This window comes from Mandrillus leucophaeus, unplaced genomic scaffold (genome assembly GCF_000951045.1).
Source record: "Mandrillus leucophaeus isolate KB7577 unplaced genomic scaffold, Mleu.le_1.0 Scaffold308, whole genome shotgun sequence".
Lineage (NCBI taxonomy): Eukaryota > Metazoa > Chordata > Mammalia > Primates > Cercopithecidae > Mandrillus > Mandrillus leucophaeus.
In genome coordinates this window covers 142,720-155,822 of record NW_012103232.1, presented here as the reverse complement: position 1 = coordinate 155,822, position 13,103 = coordinate 142,720, and the positions used below count along the sequence as shown (strand labels likewise).

The 13,103-nt window shown below is 58.2% G+C and overlaps 2 protein-coding genes across 4 annotated transcripts in view; both read left to right on the top strand.

Annotated features, from left to right (window-relative positions):
* AIFM3 (apoptosis-inducing factor, mitochondrion-associated, 3) overlaps window positions 1-10,852 on the top strand; it is a 30,478-nt gene extending 19,626 nt beyond the window's left edge. The window contains exons 4-22 of one of the 3 annotated variants that reach the window (XM_011987332.1): window positions 2,549-2,762; window positions 3,003-3,112; window positions 3,308-3,417; window positions 3,497-3,541; window positions 3,757-3,853; window positions 3,936-4,048; window positions 4,910-4,996; window positions 5,742-5,833; window positions 5,935-6,065; window positions 6,177-6,292; window positions 6,397-6,468; window positions 6,548-6,611; window positions 7,214-7,290; window positions 7,402-7,519; window positions 8,766-8,864; window positions 9,126-9,201; window positions 9,519-9,623; window positions 10,242-10,262; window positions 10,486-10,852. In XM_011987332.1, coding sequence (XP_011842722.1) covers window positions 2,549-2,762; window positions 3,003-3,112; window positions 3,308-3,417; window positions 3,497-3,541; window positions 3,757-3,853; window positions 3,936-4,048; window positions 4,910-4,996; window positions 5,742-5,833; window positions 5,935-6,065; window positions 6,177-6,292; window positions 6,397-6,468; window positions 6,548-6,611; window positions 7,214-7,290; window positions 7,402-7,519; window positions 8,766-8,864; window positions 9,126-9,201; window positions 9,519-9,623; window positions 10,242-10,262; window positions 10,486-10,525 — 1,787 coding nt within the window. In that variant the 3' untranslated portion in view covers window positions 10,526-10,852. Of the gene's footprint in view, window positions 1-2,530; window positions 2,763-3,002; window positions 3,113-3,307; window positions 3,418-3,496; window positions 3,542-3,756; window positions 3,854-3,935; window positions 4,049-4,909; window positions 4,997-5,741; window positions 5,834-5,934; window positions 6,066-6,176; window positions 6,293-6,396; window positions 6,469-6,547; window positions 6,612-7,213; window positions 7,291-7,401; window positions 7,520-8,765; window positions 8,865-9,125; window positions 9,202-9,518; window positions 9,624-10,241; window positions 10,263-10,485 lie in introns of all 3 variants that reach the window. The other 2 variants (XM_011987333.1, XM_011987334.1) reach the window with 2 other exon arrangements.
* Window positions 10,853-11,212: 360 nt separating this feature from the next.
* The window catches only part of LZTR1 (leucine-zipper-like transcription regulator 1), a 27,516-nt gene continuing 25,625 nt past the window's right edge, over window positions 11,213-13,103 (top strand). Inside the window, exons 1-2 of the mRNA XM_011987358.1 lie at window positions 11,213-12,061; window positions 12,520-12,582. Of these exons, the coding sequence (XP_011842748.1) occupies window positions 11,862-12,061; window positions 12,520-12,582 (263 nt within the window). The 5' untranslated portion in view covers window positions 11,213-11,861. The remainder of the gene's footprint in view (window positions 12,062-12,519; window positions 12,583-13,103) is intronic.

Sequence of the window (13,103 nt, the reverse complement as noted above, 5' to 3'; positions counted from 1 at the left end):
CATGAGCCACCGCACCTGGCCTTCTCTCCATTTTGTAATAAAGGCATCTTAAGGCCCAAAGGGGCTAAGGCGGGTCTTATGGGCAGCCAGAAGTCACCGATCTGGGGCTGATCTGGTTTTGTGGGTGAGCAGAGACGCCCCTCCCCTCCACCTTTCCAAAGGGCCCCTGACTTAATGGCTTTCGTTAGACCGCATCAGCGAGCGGGCTTGGAGCCTTCTGGGAGGAGGTGGAGGATGAGAGCAGCCTGGCTTGGCATTATCTGGCCCCCCTGCCAGGCTGTTTGTGAGCTCCCACAGCTTCCAGAGCTGGTGTCAGCTAAGTCCAAAGTATTTCTCTTTTTAAGTCTTCCAAAAACATTATAACACCATTACATAAAGTATAGAAAATGGAATGAAAGCCCCACCCATAACCCCCCACCTGATAGGACGGCCTCAGTGTGGCTCTGTGCTCTGCACCCTCCCTGCTGGGCTGGGGTCAAGGAACTGACCTTTGCCCCTGTCCCCTGCTATGCCTGGGCCTGAGCTGTAGGGCTGGGACTTGGGCCTGGCTAGGGTGGAGGATTTAGCAGAGCATGAGATGACGGATATGCAGGGGCTGGGCAGCCAGGAGAGGCAACTCCTGAACCTTGTCTGGGTAGATAGGAAGGATGGCAGAGGGCAGCCCCAGCCCAGCGGACAGCTCAGACGAAGGCCTGGAGGTGCATCTCGGCAGCCTCTCTGGGTTCTTGGTTTCTGGAGTGTCAGGTCTGAGGTGGAGGGGATGAGACGTAAAACCCAGAGGCGCTGGTGCCTTGGGAAGTGAGAGAGGAAGGTACCTCTGCTCCAGCATTGGGCCCATGCTGTGCCAGGGGCTGAGTGTCCATCGCTCAGCTTCCTCCCGGCTGCAGCAGCCTGGGAGGCTGGATTATTGCTGCTAAAAATTCTGTTTATTGTTCCCTTCTAATTAGAAAAATATCCCCGGCACATCACAGGGAATTTGGAAAATGTGGAAGAGTATAAAGAAGAAAATGGCAATCTGGCTCACTCCCCGCTAGAGCTGGCCCCGTTGGCACGCTGGGGAAGTGGCCTCTGTACGGAGGCTGTCGGGGGGCTGTGCTGTCCACATGCCTTCCCATGCTCGGGTTCACCCCCAGGGCACACAAGGACACTGAAAACCCAGCACCTGGCCAGTGAAGGATTCTCAAATTGGTGAGAAAAGCTATTTTAAGAAATTGAAATTGGGCCGGGTGTGGTGGCCCACGCCTGTAATCCCAGCATTTTGGGAGGCTGAGGCCGGTGGATCACCTGAGGCCAGGAGTTCAAGACCAGCCTGACCAACATGGAGCCCCGTCTCTACTAAAAATACAAAAATTAGTCGGGCGTGGTGGCACATGCCTGTAATCCCAGCCGCTCGCTTGAACCCGGGAGGCGGAGGTTGCGGTGAGCCGAGATCGCGCCATTGCACTCCAGCCTGGGCAACAAGAGGGAAACTCCATCTCAAAAAAAAAAAGAAGCTGAAATTATGCTGTGAATTATGCTGTGTACATTTATTTTTATTTTTATCTTTATTTTTTGAGACGGAGTCTCGCTCTGTCGCCCAGGCTGGAGTGCAGTGGCCACATCTCAGCTCACTGCAAGCTCCGCCTCCCGGGTTTACGCCATTCTCCTGCCTCAGCCTCCCAATTTTTTTTAATTTTTGAAAACAATTCAAATATACGGGAAAGTTGTAAGACTAGAACAATGAACCCTTGACTTCCTGTCACCCAGATTCACTGGCTGGGACCTGAGCTGCTACCACTTTTGAATTCCTGTGTGCACTTGAGTTGTACCCTAAATGTGTCCCTGAGCTGTCAGGGACATCGTCATTGTCCGTCAGAAGATGCAGGACTTGAGGGCCTCAGGGTTCTTTCTGCCACAGAGGTTTCTGCAGCCAGGAGAGTTGCAGGGTTGAAGGAACTCAGCTCTGTGCCCCCCTCACTAATACTGTCATTGAAAAAGGAGGTGGGGCACAGTGGCTCACGCCTGTAATCCCAGCACTTTGGGAGGCTGAGGTGGGCAGATCACTTGAGGTCAGGAGTTTGAGACCAGCCTGGCCAACATGGCAAAACCCTGTCTCTACCAAAAAATACAAAAATTAGCCTGGCGTGGTGGTGTGCACATATAATCCCAGCTACTGGGGAGGCTGAGATGGGAGTATTGCTTGAACCCAGGAGGCAGAGGCTGCAGTGAACCGAGTTTGCATGACTGCACTACAGCCTGGGCGACAGAGTGAGACCCTGTCTCAAAAAAAAAAAAAAAAAAAAAAAAAAAGGAAGGAAGAAAAAAGAAAAAAGAGACATGCAGAAATGAATTCAAGCAGACCCGGGTGTACCCCTACCCATATATGCCCCTCCTCTGCTTCGTGCCAGGTTTAAGGCTCTTTGCTGGTGGTGCAGAGGGCATTCTGAGGAGGTTACCAGGCAGGGCGGAGCCTCCCGGCACCCCAAGGAGCTGGCCTCTGCACCCAGCTTGATGGATGGGGGAGGAAGTGGGCTAAGGTAGAGGGCTGAAGGCGCTGACTTGCCCACAGTGGAGCTCAAGATCGAGGTGGTGCTGCCTGAGAAGGAACGAGGCAAGGAGGAGCTGTCGGCCAGTGGGAAGGGCAGCCCCCGGGCCTACCAGGGCAACGGCACGGCCCGCCACTTCCACACGGAGGAGCGTCTGCCCACCCCTCACCCCTACCCCAGCCCTCAGGATTGTGTGGAGGCTGCTGTCTGCCACGTCAAGGATCTCGAGAATGGCCAGTGGGTTCTGGGCCTGCCTGGGAGGGGAGATCAGGGGTCCCAAGGTGGGAGGGTGAGGTACAGGCCGTAGCCGGGGGTCGGGGTTGGCCTGAAGGGGCTATGACCAGCTGCTGCCCTGGTCACTGCCTTTGTGGCTTCTACCGGTCTGGGCCTGCTCCCCAGAAGGCTGGACACTGGGAGGAGCTGCCAGGAGGTTGTGCCTGGTGTCTGGCCTGACCTCTGAGTGCTGCGGTTCCCCAGGATGCGGGAAGTGGAGCTGGGCTGGGGGAAGGTGTTGCTGGTGAAGGACAATGGGGAGTTCCACGCCCTGGGCCATAAGTGTCCGCACTACGGCGCACCCCTGGTGAAAGGTGAGCTGTCAGGTGGGAGGTGTGAGGGGGACCTGCCAGGCCCCATGCCAGCTTGGCTCCTCCCCAGACCTCAGGATCTTCATCTATTAGTGAAGTCTCCCGGGCTTTGGGGAGGGGCCCGCAGTTGCCAGGGCACTGAGATCCTTGGGAAGCAAGCCCTGCTGGTGGCCCCAGCCTAGCACCTCCCCTTCCCAGGCGTTCTGTCCCGTGGTCGGGTGCGCTGCCCCTGGCATGGTGCCTGCTTCAACATCAGCACTGGGGACCTGGAGGACTTCCCCGGCTTGGATAGTCTGCACAAGTTCCAGGTGGGGCCAGGAGTGTGGTGGGGTGAGAACCTGGGGGTGTGGGGTTTGGGGCTGGTCCTGAGGAATGCAGCCCTTGCAGGTGAAGATTGAGAAGGAGAAGGTGTACGTCCGGGCCAGCAAGCAGGTGAGGGGGTAGCTCGGGGCTCAGGCAGGAGGGAGGAGCCGGGAGGGCATCTTGGCCCAGAGAATGGCATGTGCAAAGGCCCTGTGGTGAGAGGAGCTTGGCACATGTCACTTGAGCAGAGTGAGGGGTTGCGGTAGGGATGAAGCTGGGCTGGAGTGGCAGGACCTGCCTGCCAGGATGATGGCAATGACCCTCCACCCTCCTGGCACCCACAGGCCCTACAGCTGCAGCGAAGGACCAAGGTGATGGCCAAGTGTATCTCCCCAAGTGCTGGGTACAGCAGTAGCACCAATGTGCTCATTGTGGGCGCAGGTTGGTAGTGGGGTCATGAGGGGCAGGGTGGGAGATGGGATTGGTGAGAAGTGGTCCCCGGCCCACGGGCCCCTCCCCTCAGGTGCAGCTGGCCTGGTGTGTGCAGAGACACTGCGGCAGGAGGGCTTTTCCGACCGGATCGTTCTGTGCACGCTAGACCGGCACCTTCCCTATGACCGTCCCAAGCTCAGCAAGGTAGCGGGGGTGGGGCAAGTGGGACCCTATCCCTCTGAGTCCTAGTTAAGCCCACTTCAAGCCTTGCTTGTCACCCCGTGGACGTCTGGCCGGCTGCCCTCTCTGCTTATGCCAGGCCTGTCCGTGGTACCCCCAAAAGGTCTAGATTCCTTGTTGTTTTGAGACAGCGTCTCATTCTGTCACCCAGGCTGGAGTGCAGTGGTGCGCTCTCGGCTCACTGCAACTTCCATCTCCTGGGTTCAAGTGATTCTCGTGCTTCAGCCTTCTGAGTAGCTGGGATTAAAGGTGTGTACCACCACCACGCCTGGCTAATTTTTTGTATTTTTAGTAGAGATGGGGTTTCACCATGTTGCCCAGACCAGTCTTGAACTCCTGAGCTCAGCCCATCCACCCACCTCAGCTTCCCAAGGTGCTAGGATTACAGGTGTGAGCCACCGCACCTGGTTTTTCTTTTTTTGAGACAGGGTCTTGCTTTGTCACTCACGCTGGAGCACAGTGCCTGTCTCATGGCTCACTGCAGCGTTGACCTCTACCTCCCAGGCTCAAACAATCCTCCCACCTCAGCCTCCCGGTAGCTAAGACTACAGGCGTGCACCACCACGCCTGGCTAATAATTTTTTGTAGAAACGTGGTTTTGTCATGTTGCCCAGGCTGGTCTTGAACTCCTGGGTTCAAGCGATCCTCCGGTCTCAGCCTCCCAAAGTGTTGGGATTATAGGCATGAGTCACTGCGCCCGGCCAGATCTGGGTTTGCTGAGTTCTGTCCTGCAGCCCCTATGTCACTGGGGCTGGCCCTACCTTCCCTGAGCCCCAGTGTCTTCTGCTGTAAACTGGCTCCTCTCAAGCTGCCTCACCCCTGCAGTCCCTGGACACACAGCCTGAGCAGCTGGCCCTGAGGCCCAAGGAGTTTTTCCGAGCCTATGGCATCGAGGTGCTCACCGAGGCTCAGGTACAGGGTCAAGGGTGGGAAACAGGCCCTGAGGAGGGAGGGTGGGAACATGAGGTTGTGTGGGCCCCGGGGGTGGGGTCTTGGTGCTCTACTTTCCTGACCCCACTGCCCAGGCACCTGGAAGGTGCTCCAGGCTTGGGAGACAGCAAGGAGCTTTTTCCCGACAGGTCATGGGCACACACAGAGCCCCAGGGTGTGCGGAGATGAACAATCAGGGCTGGATAGGAGAGACTGGTGGGACTTGGGAGGGTAAGGAGAGGTTTGAGGGGAAGGTGATGTCTGAAGCTTAAAGAACAAAGTCCAGGCCGGGTGCGGTGGCTCAAGCCTGTAATCCCAGCACTTTGGGAGGCCGAGACGGGCGGATCACGAGGTCAGGAGATCGAGACCATCCTGGCTAACACGGTGAAACCCCTTCTCTACTAAAAAGTACAAAAAACTAGCCGGGCGAGGTGGCGGGCGCCTGTAGTCCCAGCTACTCAGGAGGCTGAGGCAGGAGAATGGCTTAAACCCAGGAGGCGGAGCTTGCGGTGAGCTGAGATCCGGCCACTGCACTCCAGCCTGGGCGACAGAGCCAGACTCCGTCTCAAAAAAAAAAGAAAAGAACAAAGTCCAAGTGGCAGGATCTGTTCTAATGGGAGCTTCTCAGAGGCTGTGGCTGGGCTGTGGGTGTACTGCAGGACACAGGAGTGGCCGGCGAGGCCCAGCCCCATGCTCAAGCTCATGCTCTGCCTGGCCGGGGTTGCAGGTGGTCACAGTGGATGTGAGAAACAAGAAGGTCGTGTTCAAGGATGGCTTCAAGCTGGAGTACAGCAAGCTGCTGCTGGCGCCAGGGAGCAGGTGGGACGGTCTCCTTTTTACCCATGGGACACCGGGCAGGACACTGGCCTGGACGGGGCTGGGGCTGCCAGGAGGCCCTCACTGACACTGCCATGTCTCAGCCCCAGGACTCTGAGCTGCAAAGGCAAAGAAATGGAGAACGTGTTCACCATCCGGACGCCAGAGGATGCCAATCGCGTGGTGAGGCTGGCCCGAGGCCGCAATGTGGTCATCGTGGGAGCCGGCTTCCTGGGTGAGAGGTAGTGGGCGGTGGGGATGGTGATCAGGTCGTCATGGCCAGTCCCAGGGAAGTTCTGGTCGAGGAAGGTGCAGGTGCCAGCCTGCCACCCCTGCCCACGACCAGGGATGGAGGTGGCCGCTTACCTGACGGAGAAGGCCCACTCCGTGTCTGTGGTGGAGCTGGAGGAGACGCCCTTCAGGAGGTTCTTGGGGGAGCGCGTGGGTCGTGCCCTCATGAAGGTGAGCCCACTCCAGCACGCACGCAGCGCCTTGGAGCCGTGGGGCCCAGCCTGGCCCCTGGCTGGACTCTCATCCACTGCCCACCTGCCCACTTGTCCTGACAGATGTTTGAGAACAACCGGGTGAAGTTCTACATGCAGACTGAGGTGTCAGAGCTGCGGGGCCAGGAGGGAAAGGTGGGCCCTTCTCCCTTCTGTCCTCTGTCCCCTGAGCCCAGGAGTTGGGCCCACCTGTTCACCCACCCACTCCCCACAGCTGAAGGAGGTTGTGCTGAAGAGCAGCAAGGTTGTGCGGGCTGACGTCTGCGTGGTGGGCATTGGTGAGTTGGTGTGTGGGCAGGCAGGCGCAAACCAGCACAGCCGTCTGCACACGCTCACATGTGACCTTGGGCTAGTCCCTTCCCCTCCCAGAGCCTCAGTTTCCACCACATCTGTCAAACAGGGACCCCCAACCACCCCTACTTTACGGAGCTGTTGAGGAAGGTGTGTACCGGGCTCAGCCCAGGCCTGGCACAGAAGATGCCCCCAGTGCCCACTGCCCAGTAACACTCATCTCCATGCCTTGCGAGAGTTGACATAGACAAGCCCTGAACTGGCTCTTGCTCCAGCTGAGGTGCTAATTTGGGTAGGGGCCAAGATGGGAGGTGGTAGTGCCTGCAGGGCTGAGGACCTGTGGCATGCCGTCCCTCCACTTAAGGGCCTCATGGAGCACTTCTTGGAGAAGGTGATCCCTTAGGTCTTGCAGGAGGCACCGGATCTGTGGGAGCCCGGTTAGTGGGGGCCAGGGTGCATGAAGGCCTCAGGTGGCAGCCCCTGGAGGATCAGTCTGGGGATGTCACATCAAACGCAGGGTGTGGGGTGTGGAGAGTGACTGTGCAGAAGGGAGGGACAGGGGAGTGAACACAGGCCTCTGTCCTGTCAGGTGCAGTGGCTGCCACAGGCTTCCTGAGGCAGAGCGGCATCGGTCTGGATTCCCGAGGCTTCATCCCTGTCAACAAGGTGGGGTAGATGGCACTGGGTGGGGAGGGCCCGGTGCTGGGCTGGGAGTGGCAGGAGGTTCAGGTCAGGGCCCCTGTCGCACCGATGGAGTCCTGGGCCCTCTCTCTACAGATGATGCAGACCAATGTCCCAGGCGTGTTCGCAGCTGGTGACGCCGTCACCTTCCCCCTTGCCTGGAGGAACAACCGGAAAGTGAACATTCCACATTGGCAGATGGCTCATGCTCAGGGTATGGCCAGTCCCAAGGCACATGGAGGGGTGTGAGGGAGTCCCAGGGTCTCAGTGTCCCCATGCCCATGCCTCAGTTGCTGACCTTGGGTCTCGGACACTGTTAGGCATCAAAGCTCTGATGTGGATTCTCTGGCCAGCCTCATCCTGGCGATCCAGGCAACACAGAGAGCAACACCCCATTGAGCCAGCCACAGCTCCTCAATCTCAGTTTTCCTTCTGGTAGTCTCTCCCTTTTTTGTCCTCAAGGACCTATATTCTGCAGAATTCCTGACCAACCTGTGCAGTTACCCTGGGGAGGGAGGGAGGGATTTAGTGGATCACCTTCCTACTTTGTGCCTCTGTTTCCCTTGGGCCACTCAAGTATCTCTGTGAACTCAGTTCAGCCTCATGCAGGTCCCCGAGGTGCCATCTAAGCCCAGAGACCTGGGCTCAGTGGAGGCACTGTGCTTTCTGAGGAATAGCTTTCCCCTCCTGCTGTTTGCTGGCCACCAAGTCCCCCAAGCCTCATCCACTGTGCACATCTGGTCTGGGCCCTTAAGCTGCAGGTGCCATCACGTTAGTTGCCTCACTGCCTCAGAGAGAGGACTGCCAGACCCCCAGCCTGGGACAAGGGACCTCTCTGCACCCATTTCCCCTTCCCTCTGCCATTACACCTGAGGGTCTGCTGCTTGAGACCCCACTCCTGGTACCAATTTCTACTCAAGTCCAAAGTCTAAAGTTGTTGCTAGGTTGTAAGTAACCAAGGCTACTGATCCGCCAAGTATAATTAGGATTTAACTGGGAGAGTTTAGGGGACTTTGAAGTACATCCAACTACAGACTCTACTGGGGCCTCATAGGAACTGGGGAGCCATCCACACTGGTCTCTTCGGAGCCCTGTGTGTGGCTGTCATCTGTGCTTCCCTGCGTACTTGTGGCCCATTTTTCTCCCTCTTCAGACCTGATATGTCTGATTAGGTGTCTGTGTGCACAGCCCAACCCCAAGAAGCAGACCTTCCAGAGGCAGGGCACTGTATTCAGATTCTCTCAGGAAGCAATCAAGTGGCGAGCTTGGAGTCAGGTGTTCCCCTGCAACAGTCAGCTGCAGGTGCAAGTGAGCAGTGGTATGAACAATGATGTCTCTTGACCTCTGGGGAGACCAGGAGGAGTAGCCACACGTGTCAGGGGTCCCAACGGCATCAGGAGCAGGCAGTGTGGGAGTGGTAAGGGCGAAAGTCAGGGTTCTCACGGCCCTGGGTCCTGCAGGGCGCGTGGCAGCCCAGAACATGTTGGCGCAGGAAGCGGAGATGAACACCGTGCCCTACCTCTGGACCGCCATGTTTGGCAAGAGCCTGCGCTACGCGGGTAACCCGGGGGCCTCGAATGGGGGCGGGGCCAAGGGCGTTTGGGGGCGGGGCTTGGGTGTGGGGCGGGGCGGGGCGGAGAGCCTACGGGCAGGGCTGTGACTGCACTAGGAAGAGGCCGGTAAGAACTCGCTGGCGGCGAGGCTAGGAACTACCTAAAAGGACGTATGGAGCAGGGCCTGGGCGGGGTTAGGAGGGGATCCTGTGAGTCTCGTTCCCTCCTCCGGCTCACGTGGGTGCCACCCACCTGCCCGGCCCACAGGCTACGGAGAAGGCTTCGACGACGTCGTCATCCAGGGGGATCTGGAGGAGCTGAAGTTTGTGGCTTTTTACACTAAGTGAGAGCACCGGGGTGCAGCTTGGCGCGAAGCAGCGGGAGCTCAGTCGGGAAGGGGGATTCATCCCAGGCAAAATCCCAGAACAAGAGCCCAGCCCTGAGCCCCGCTGAGGAGTGCTGGAGCTTCCTTAGGAAAGCCTGAAGCTTGTGCACGGTCAAGCCCCGATGTGCAAAGCAGGGAGGGCTGGGTGCTCAGGACATTCCTGTTCCCCTGGGGTAGGTCCTTCCCTGGGCCCCAGAATGACAGCAGTGCATCAGGATCTTCAAAAAGGGGCTGCTGCCTGGCAGTCCTCAGGCTTGGCCATCCTCTCCCTGCAGAGGCGACGAGGTGATCGCCGTGGCCAGCATGAACTACGATCCCATTGTGTCCAAGGTCGCTGAGGTTCTGGCCTCAGGCCGCGCCATCCGGAAGCGGGAGGTGGAGTGAGTGTGGGTGTGGGAAGCCTGGGGGCGGGAGTAGTTCCCTGGAGGACTGGCTAAGGTGCCCACGACAGCCAGCCGCCCCCACAACCCTCCAGGGCCTTGCCCCTCACTCTTGGTTTGCATCACCGGAGGCTTCCAGGACTACAGGGAGGTGTGGGGCAAGGATAATGGTTTGGGAGCAGGCTGGTTATGTGTTCATGGTGGATGGAAGGAATAGGGATGTGTGTCCCCAGGCAAGGCCAGTGCTGTGGGGAGGGGTCAGGGCCCAATGCATGGGCAATCACCAGGCCTGGGACACCTAACTGGACATGGTTGTGCTGAGCCCGGCAGAAGCTTGTGGGAAATGCAGCTACTGATGCCTTGGGTATGCCCTCCACAGAGATGGTGGGGGTGGTTCTAGGTTTCACTCAACACCAGCCAGTTCCCTTATCCTGGTGTGGTGTCAATGAGATTCACCCTCTCGGAGAAAGCTCCCAGGGACTAAGGACAGCCTGGAGGCCACTGGGGGGCTATGAGACAGGGGCAGGCTCTAGGCTGGAAACAATGGAGGACCAGAAGGGGACATGATAAATGCTCTCTCCTTGGCCTTCTCTCTGTTTCTCTCTTGCCTTCGTGAAGGCTGTTTGTGCTGCACAGCAAGTACGTGTGTCCTTCATGTTGACTGTTCTGAGCCTTTCCCATGTCAGCCCAGACCCTCCACCCAATGGTCTATCTCCATCTGTCCAAGTACACCTCCCCGCTGGGCACTAGGGTCTGGCACAGAACAGACCCCCTGCTGTCCTCAAGGGCCAGCTGTTCAGGGTGCCCAGAGTGGAGAGCCTGTTTTCTTCTGTCCTGATCCCTCCTCCCCTCATTCCTGCAGGACTGGCGACATGTCTTGGCTTACAGGGAAAGGATCCTGAGCTCACATGCAGTAGACTTGGGCAGGCAAAGGGGGGCACCAGGGGCAGAGGCCAAGCCTTGGGGGCAGGTGCCAATCTCCAGTCCCAGGATCCCCCAGGGCAGAACCTGAGCCCTCCCAGTGCTTGCCTTCAGCCACCTGGCTCCCCTCCTGGGAGGCCTCTGCTGGATCCAGAAGATGCTCAACCCTCAAGGCCTCTACTGCCACTGACAGCTGGCACTGGAGGCAGGACAGGCCCTGCCTCTTCTCCCTCTATTGGGACTGGTCCCCTGAAGAACCCTGCAACATGTAGACATTGCCGTAAAATTAAAACGCACAAACTTGCAGACCTGTATGACTCCCAGTGTAATTGGGCCGATAGGCACAGGGCCAGACCACAGGGAAACAGGCACAATCACAGCATGCTAGGTGCCACACCAAGGAAATTTGGCCTGTGAACTCCCAAAGGAGGTAGCAACTAATTCTGCGCCCCACGCCCTCCCACATCCCTCTCCCTCTCTGCGATCAGCGAACGCTTTTTGCTTTTGGCTCTGAATTTCGAAGGAAGGGTATTTCAGGTAGAAGGGACAAGCCCAAAGGTCTTAAGATAGTAAATGCTCCTTCAGAGGTGGCTCATGCTTGACACTTTGGGGCATTTGCCCACTTAGGGTTGTGGTAGTTGTGTCCTGAGACAGACCCCATGCTTTTCATAGCTGGAGCATTCTCAATCCCAGTGTCGGAGGTGACGCAGCTGAGGCCCTGCTAAGTAGAAATGAGAATCCAGAGGCTCATCGCCGGGCTGTCTCTCAGTCAGTAAGAACACCAAGGAGAGAGGGGAGATGCAGGGAGTCAGGGCTGGGGGCGCTAGCGGGAAAGGGAGCGTTGAGCGCCCGCAGAGGCCGCTGCGAGCCCGGAACCCTCCTTGGGGAGTCCCGGCAGCGGCAGACGATCCAGGCCGGAGCCATGCGCAGACACAAGGCATGCTGGGAACTGCGAGCCAGCCGCGGGTCTTCGGGCTTCGTGGGCCTGGGAGGCGCCGGGAAAAGCAGTCGCGACGGGGTTAGGGACGAGACACTGCATTCACTGGAAGGGACAACCCGGCGCCAGTACATAGCCTGAAACGCTCCCCAGAGAGTCCCACGCTTGCTGCGCCGTCCCCAACTGGATCCAGCACTAGCCCGCGGTGTCTTGGCAAGCGCTAGGCTTGTCGGGAAGAGCGGAAGGGCGCAAGCGCGGCGCTGGCCGGAAGTGCCGAGCTGTCAGTGCAGGGCTCGCCGGGAAATGTGGTTCCTCCAGGCGGCCCGGGGCGGTGGCCGCAAGTTCTGCGGACAGCGCGGCCGATCAGGCGTGGACCCGGGATGGCTGGACCGGGCAGCACAGGGGGCCAGATTGGGCCCGGGGCCCTGGCAGGCGGCGCGCGGTCCAAGGTAGCCCCGAGCGTGGACTTCGATCACAGCTGCTCGGACAGTGTCGAGTACCTGACGCTCAACTTCGGGCCCTTCGAAACAGTGCATCGCTGGCGGCGCCTCCCGCCCTGCGACGAGTTCGTGGGTGCCCGGTACGGTGGGCTTCATGGGATCCTGAGGACAGGAAGGGCGATCTGCGAGAGTCCCAGGGCGGGGTCCAGGGGCGAGGCCGGTGCGTGGTGTCCTGGGGTAGGATCTGGTAATGAGGTGGATGGTGCTGTACAGGACGCTGTTCAGGGCAGGGGAGAGAGGGTTCCGAGGGAGTCCCAGAGCCCGATGACCTGGGACAGAATACTAGAACTAAGTTGTGTTTGTGGATATTGAGCTGGGGTCCCAGGTGCTCTGAGGTGGGGTGAGGAGTCCAGAAAGTCCTGGAGCCGTGTCAGGGGTCCTCACTTGCAGGGTGATTGGTGTTATCTTAGAAGATGATCGATCCTAGCAGTTGAGAGGTGATATCTAACTTCTGTGGCAGCTCTCCTGCTTAGTCCCATTCCTTAGGTGCCCCCCAGGAGGGTCCTGTCCTTACCGCCCTCCACTCCTTTCTTTCCAGGCGCAGCAAGCACACAGTGGTGGCCTATAAAGATGCCATTTATGTATTTGGTGGAGACAATGGGTGAGTGAGTCTGAGCATCAGTGTTTGGACCAGGTAGGGAGAAGTACTGTGGTCAGGGCCTGGGCCTGCCCAGCTCCATTACTGTCCTTTCAGATGTTAGCTAGTGCCTCTAAGCTTCAGTTTCCCCATCTGTGAGATTCCTTGCACTCACCTCCCTGGTCGTGGTGAGGATTAAATGAGATCCTGCACTCATGATCCTCAGCACAGCTTCCAGTGGGTGGCACTTGCTCAGTATGTGGAACTGTCCCTCTTCTGAGTAGACGCAGCCTTGAAAGAAACACAACCACTCTTGCAGCCAGCCCTGCCAGGCACTTTTCTTTCCCTGGGCCTCATCCAGTATGGCGGACACAGTTTTATTTATTTCACGCATTTTTCACTTTTTGTGAGGGTTTTCCCACGTTGCTGCGAACATTCAGGCAACAACATGATGTTTTGTTGGTGGGCACACCTCCTTTCACATAAACTGTCTCCAGTTAAGTTGTGGCTGGTTTCCTTATGCAGAGGGTGGAGTATTTGCACAT